The 7,000-nt window shown below is 40.7% G+C and overlaps 1 protein-coding gene across 1 annotated transcript; it reads right to left on the reverse strand.

The window, feature by feature from the left end:
- Positions 1 to 1,475: 1,475 nt before the first annotated feature.
- LOC127007288 (sodium/calcium exchanger regulatory protein 1-like) lies at positions 1,476 to 5,529 on the reverse strand. The gene is made up of 3 exons (XM_050878064.1): positions 5,328 to 5,529; positions 4,154 to 4,258; positions 1,476 to 2,229 (listed from the first exon to the last, which is right to left on the reverse strand). The coding sequence occupies exons 1-3, from the start codon at positions 5,511 to 5,513 to the stop codon at positions 2,179 to 2,181; spliced, it is 342 nt and encodes a 113-aa protein (XP_050734021.1). The 5' UTR covers positions 5,514 to 5,529; the 3' UTR covers positions 1,476 to 2,178.
- Positions 5,530 to 7,000: the final 1,471 nt, after the last annotated feature.

Here is a 7,000-nt window from a genome sequence, read left to right on the forward strand (position 1 = left end):
GTGTAATGTCACCTTCCGTAGAGTTTATTAAATTTTAATTTCATCCCGAACAAACTCCAATTTCTTTACTTCTCTAAATATTTAATAACAATTTCTTTTTCAGGAGCTTCAATGGCGTATTATCACCGTCATCCTTCACTGCATAGTCATACATTTGCTCAGCACAGCATGTGATACTAGTCCTCACAGATTTCACAGCACGCACAGTGCCTTGTCATCAATGACTGCGGTAGAACCGTAAGTGCACAAATCTTTGTTTTATCTGGGCCCTTTTCTGCCAGAGGCATCAGGCCTTTTTATTTTGTTTGCCTTCTGTCCACACGTAGAGACAAAGAGGCTATTTTAATATAATTGCGTGCAGTCTTCTACCTCTTAAATTCCGCCACAGTGTTGCCTCTCTGTCTTCTATTGATATTTTCACGCTGACTGCTCTTCTGAACTTGCTAACTGCATGCCTCCACCCCTCCCGCGGCCCCCGCGGTCCCTGGAACAATCTTCCTTCATCTGCATTTCCTCCTGCCTACAACTTGAACTCTTTCAAGAGGAGAGTATCAGGACACCTCTCTTCCCGAATTTGATCTTTCTTTTGGCCACTCCTCTCAACTCTTTTTATAGGAGCAGTGATATGCGGGCTTTTTTTTTTATTATTTTTTGCCCATGAGGTGTTTCCTTTACTGTAAGAAAAAAAGTCCTCCCTATCTACTCCTCTTCACACGGCTTTATTCACCAGCCACGAAAGCGGTATGATTTTTTGTTTGTTTCATAGGCATATTTTTTAATGTGTGTGTATATGTGTGTGTGTGTGTGTGTGTGTGTGTGTGTGTGCGCGCGCCACTTGTCTGTCTAGAGGCCGGATTCACAAACCGTTCAGGGCGTAGTTTTGGCCTTCAACAAGAAGGTGCAATTCACAAAGCTCCGCGGTAACAACTACAAGTTATTAGCCACCTTAACGCGTGCATGCACAAAACATTGATGATGTTTTTTTATACATGTTGTCCACCGCGCTACCGCACACATTCACAAAGCTCTTTCGTCACGCTGCGTGACACTAAATTTGTTGTCCAATAACTACTGTCTCGGAGGTGTAATAAATACTGACAGTATTATTATATTTACATATAAATATTTCCAATTTGTGTTTTCAACTTGAAATATAACTTTGTGAGTAAGCGAAGCCAATTCCTTTATAAAATGATGATAGTCACCGCCCTGACATGGGAGGGACATGACTTGTGCCGTCCCGTAGTTCTGGCCCTGCATAGAACTTTGTGTCTCCTGCCATCTGGTACTTTTTTTTATCTATTTATTAATACGTGGCGACCCTTTGAGAAGTCTGTTATGATCCAGCACTGAAGTGTATTTTGAAGAACTAGTGGATAATTATTACGATTAACGTCAAGCATAGGAAGCACAAGAAGTCGGACGAGTCGAAGTAGATCCCATCAAAGGAATGCATAGCTAGGTAAATCACATCAGTTGTCTTACTCTTTAATTCATCAAGAAGCATGGGTATTATTGGGAAATGGTGATATAAAAATAATTATGACTAAATATATAAAAAAAAATACTAGGCTCTGCTTTTTTCTTTCTATTTATTCTTCGGAATCCTAACTATTGTAAAAATGGTGATGGAGAGGAACATATAAAAATAGTGATCACTTGACAAACAGGATTTCCGCTGATATATTTTACCTTTCTTTGATATCCTGACTGATGTATAAAGGATATAATGTTAGTATTGTATGTTTACGTTACACAAAACGAGCAGTGAGTCAAAAGAGCATTCAGGAAGTGAATGTAGATAACCTTCCTTCTCCTCCCCCTCACCTCCCCCCAAAAAGTAAAGGTTTTCACACGGGTACAGGATTTACATGACAATCTGTGCTCGCTATTCCAGCTTGTGGCTACTCACACCAGAAGAATAAAGCAAATAAAAACAAACTACTAAAACAAATCTTGTTGATGTATGAAAATGAAGTTTTGTCAAAATTAGATTTTATTTCTGGTATGAGTAATGGAGGAGAAGGATCGACAAGCATAATCTGTACCCAACGATAAGTGATGTAGCGTTTAGTGCCTGGTTTTCCTGATTTAGGTTTCTTGATGCAGTTGCTTTATTCCATTGGTTCTGAGCTTCCCCGGTGAGTGTTGCTGTTGTTGTTGTTGGTGGTGGCTAGATCACTGACGCTTGTACACCCTCGTCGATTTCACACCATCACACTCCGACACCTGCAAGCATTATGGTTCCCAGTAAGTTAACGAGTAGAAAAATGGTGAGGTAGGAAAGTCAATTTTATGGTAGGCTCGTCAATCTGTAAGCATCATTCTTGTTAGCACTCACATTTGAAATAAAAACTGGGTTCTCTGCAATATGAGTTGATGTAATATTGAAATGTCAAGATGACGAGTGATAGATATTCCTTATTTTGAGAATGCAGTTAATTTTTGTAGTGCATCTGAATTTCTCGGTAGGTATTCCATTTGGTAAATAGATAAAACAGCCCCATCGTCCATTTTCTTCCTACTTTCTCTCGTATGTCCAACAAACTTAGGGACCTGGGGGAACACTTTTTAGCGGATGGGTCAGCACAATTTTTATAATCTACTGCATGTTGTATTGGAACTAATTGCACGTCTGTCTGAGCCGCAGCACCTGTCAGGCCGCGTCTCCTTAAACAAAAAAAAACCTATTTTGTGTTGGATAGTAAGTTACTGCGTGTGGGATAGTAACATATCGACATGGAATAGTGACTGCAAGTTCACGAGCAAGACCAAACTCTGCTCGGTAGATAGAAGCTACTCGCAACCCTGTGGCTGCTCTCCTACTTTCTTTCACTCCATTTCAACACCATGCCCACCATTAAACTTATTCCTAACAATCTCTATTCACAATTTTATTTTATGTGTTTTTAGACACCAGTTCACTTCATCACAGCAACCAAAACACTTTGATCTATCTACGTGTATTATAGGGTTGCCACCTTGAGTTCATAAAAATAAGGAACACAATATCTCATTCTCCAATACGGAACAAATCTGCATTTTATATTTAAGGAAATTTTTCTAGCCTGCAATGACTGACAGCCGCTGCTGGTGGAGGCAAAAGGAAGTGGGGAGGGACGTTACTTCGCGTACTTTACACGTATTTTAGGACGACCCTTAACACATAAATAATTTTACGAACTGGTTTTGTTATTGGCCGAAAAATGCGCTCACTACAATTAAAAAATATTGAATTTTATCTGCTTGACCATTCAGACGGCCAAATACGGAATATTGGCGTTGGCTATTGGTTAAAAACGGAACGCAACATATAACTCTTCAATACGAAACGAATCCGCAATTTGAGGAAGGGTGGCAATCCTATCTATCTATCCGACAACCAACTGACGCTGCTAAAGTTGAAATGTGACCTACTCGTCCACATAACTAAACTAAGGCTTGCCGTGCAATAACTGCTGCAAAAGATTTTCAAGGCAGAGGAAAAGTCGGTTCAATTGATTCTCAACGATTTTTTGGCCAAAGGAAGTACTTGGATGCAGCTCGAAGAGATACGAATTAGTATTATGTAACAAGAAGACTAAGGAATGCAATTTAATCGTCATTCGACATAGTCAATTCGAGACCAATATTTTGAACATGACCAAAACTTTGAGCAGCGAACACGAAGTCTGCCGATTTATGCCGAATGCCCAGGAAGTTCGCCGAGCCGTATATGCCGATTGGAATATGAAACCCGAATCGGGGAAGTTCAGGATAAAATTCTTGAATCTATGAAAGCTCCTTTAGGTTGAATGTACTTTAATGACAAATTAGGTTGAATGCATTTTAATGACAATGAAGAAAAAATGATGGACTTGGGCAGGTCATATCATGCGTAAAATTGAAGAGAGAGAGAGAGAGAGAGAGAGAGAGAGAGAGAGAGAGAGAGAGAGAGAGAGAGAGAGAGAGAGAGAGAGAGAGCATTTGTAGGATCAGGGTGTAGTAGTAACATCAAGAAGAGGGAGAAAATGTTAGGAGAGGCCTTTGCCCTTTAGTGGGTTAGTAACAGCTGATGATAATGATGAATTTCATTCCTCTGATATGAATATATGTGCGCACGGATTGGCTAACATTCCCTATCGAAAGCTTTGCCTAAACATTGTAAACTCACCGCGACCAACTCGTTGTCTTTGAACTCCCTGATGTATGTGGCATTCTTGCCCTTCAGCGCAGTCTGCTTCTGGATCAGCTTGTTGCCCTCCACCGTGAATATTGTCTGTTGGGAAGAAAAGAAGTTAGTGTGACTGCGATTCTCCACAGATGTTTTCGTGGTAAAAAGAGACATATCACCGGGGTAAAAGGTAGCCTTTGAAACGTTGCTGCAAAAAAGAATGCGGCAAAAAAGTTCCTAAAAGTAGTGTAATATTGGTTCAGAGGTGTCTTGATACTTCTCTCGAAAGAAATGAAGTTATAGGGAGGACGAAATACAGAAGAAAGAAGGCTTTTCCAGAGTTTATTAGTGAAAGGTATGAAGGAATGAAGATAATGATAACACTTGTGTCTCTTAATCTAAGAAGTTGAACGGCATAAAGATGAGCTTGAAAATATTTTTTTTGGTGCAGTGAGGCCACAGGAGGAGTGGAGTCGTACGGTTATCAATTTCAAAAGGGAAATCAGCATGAAAATGTAGCTAAAAGATAGTAAGGAAAACAACATTGTGGTAGCCTTTTTTTTTACATCGAAGGAGGCAGCTGTAAGGGAAATCAAAAACTGGAAAAAATCCGCTATGCGCTGTTCTTGTAAGAAAGATAGAAGAAACAAGGTAGACAGGAGCAGCAAGTGGCGGGCTTTCTTTTTCATTATTATTATTATTTCTTTTTTACGCCCTTGCATTGTCTCCTCTGCTGTAAAAAAAAAAAAGATAGTAAAGTCGTAGGAAGGAGGAATTACATATACGAAAGAAGGCCGTTGTACAAACAGTGTATATACAGTCTTAGCCCAGCATGGCACACCCTGGCACCACCATGTTATCCTCACCATTACTCAACACGTGCTTACAAACAGGCAGTCTTAAACCTTCTCTCTTCGGTATTGACTTCTCTCTACTTTTTCTTGGTATGCACCATCACTTCCTACTTTCATTTTGCTGCCATCTGTCTGTTTATCTGTCTGTCTGTGTCTGTTTGTGTCTGTCTGTCTGTCCGTCTGTGTCTATATCTATCTGTCTGACTATTTGCATCTATGACTCTATCTATTTGTTTGATGGGCTGTGTCTGTCGAGGCATGGCTCTCTGCCACCCTCCTCTCTGCCACCCCCCTCTCCGCCGCCCTCCTTCAACACGTACTTTACACTCGCGGCCGTCAAGGGTGGTCTCGGTCACTTCTTGCCCCGGCTTGAACTTGACCTCGGTGGTCTTGAGGGTGGAGATGGTCTTGAAGGTCCATTCATCGCCGTTGACAGAAAACTCCACGGTGGGCTTTGCGGTGGAGCCGAGCTTCCTCAGCATGATACCCACGCCTGGAAGAAACATGGGAAGTGAGGAAATTAGAATATTCCAATGCAAGATCAATGATGTTGACATAGCAATTGAGCACACAAATGTCAGAACCCGCAGCAGTAGGTACAAGTTGGATAAATTCAGGTTCTGGGAAGGAGATGGGAAAAAATTGCTTTACAAATAATGTAGAGAATAAATACAATAAATAAAAAAGTTTTATGGCTAATTCGAATCAGTTCAAAATACTACATGAAAGACAGATAAATTTATGGATGGGGACGACAGATGATACATAATTAATACTCAAGAGCTGCCACATGTAGGCTGCTCGGGCCCTTGTAGTCCTTGTGAAATAACAACATTCCAGTGCTAGACCTTTGACATACTCATTGGTTGAATTTCTTTGTACATGCATGCTTTGCCATTTTGCTTTCATAATTATTATTTTTTTTTTTACAACAAAGGAGACAGCTCAAGGGCACAAAAAAGGAAACAATAATAAAAAAAGCCCGCTACTCGCTGCTCCCGTATATATATCCCGTAAACATGTATGCCTCTCGTGTATGCATCAACGGTAGGACGTGGGCGTGAGAGATTGGACTTACCAGTGCGAGATCTGTGTCGCGGTTGTTAACATTCATTGACTCATTGCAGTTAGCCAAGAAAGTAAACCCTACCCTACCGCATCCAGTGATATAAAAACGGGCTAATACACACCCTATTTTGTGTAATTATCCGTCACCACTCTCTAGTTCTATTCTCTATTCTGCCATTCATAAGAGGGCTGATACTTTTTTGACCAACTGTATTGCCTGCATATGTTTTGCTGCTACAAGTACGTATAGATGTCTCGTTCCTATACTTGGACAGACAGGATGATATTTTTTCTGCAGTGGTTACATGAATCATTTCTCAAGTAGATATAGTAAGATTTGTCTTTAGTAGGAACTTATGGAGAATTGCCTCTGGAATAATAAGTTATGTTTCATAGCATTGAAAAGTAATAGATAGATAAAAGATCAGTCTGAAGTAATTAATGTCATCCTTTACAGGAGGAGCAGGTCGCGGGGATTTTGTCATGGTTTGCCCTTGGCATGTCTCCATTAGGGAAGATAATGAAAATTAAGATATTTCCAAAAGAGGCAATTAGTTTTTGTGTGAAATCACTGCTCTAGATAGTTTTTTGTGATAATGAGATGGATAATCTTGAAGGAACAGGCTGTTGTATGTTCGGTACCTATATATGATAACACTTACCTCACCTCGGAGCAGTCGGTGGCTTTAATCTCATTGACCCTGTGTGTGTGTGTGTGTGTGTGTGTGTGTGTGTGTGTGCGCGCTGAGTTGACTGTCATCGGCATGCCTGGGAAGCCTCCTCACACGGCTCAGGCGGCGGACGTTGCCTCATAAAATGTAAACAGAGTGTGCTAGTTATGGTCGCGTCCAAACAAACCATGCTCACATTACCCTTCTCTTGGTACACAAACCTCTCTCTCTCTCTCTCTCTCTCTCTCTCTCTC

This window comes from Eriocheir sinensis, chromosome 3, assembly GCF_024679095.1.
Source record: "Eriocheir sinensis breed Jianghai 21 chromosome 3, ASM2467909v1, whole genome shotgun sequence".
Taxonomy (NCBI): domain Eukaryota; kingdom Metazoa; phylum Arthropoda; class Malacostraca; order Decapoda; family Varunidae; genus Eriocheir; species Eriocheir sinensis.

Coding starts and splice junctions, on each gene's coding strand:
- LOC127007288 (XM_050878064.1), bottom strand. CDS start 5,513: ATGTTTCTTCCAGGCGTGGGTATCATGCTGAGGAAGCTCGGCTCCACC. Junction 4,259..5,327: donor TTGACGGCCGCGAGTGTAAA/GTACGTGTTGAA, acceptor TCTTCCCAACAG/ACAATATTCACGGTGGAGGG. Junction 2,230..4,153: donor AAGACAACGAGTTGGTCGCG/GTGAGTTTACAA, acceptor TAATGCTTGCAG/GTGTCGGAGTGTGATGGTGT.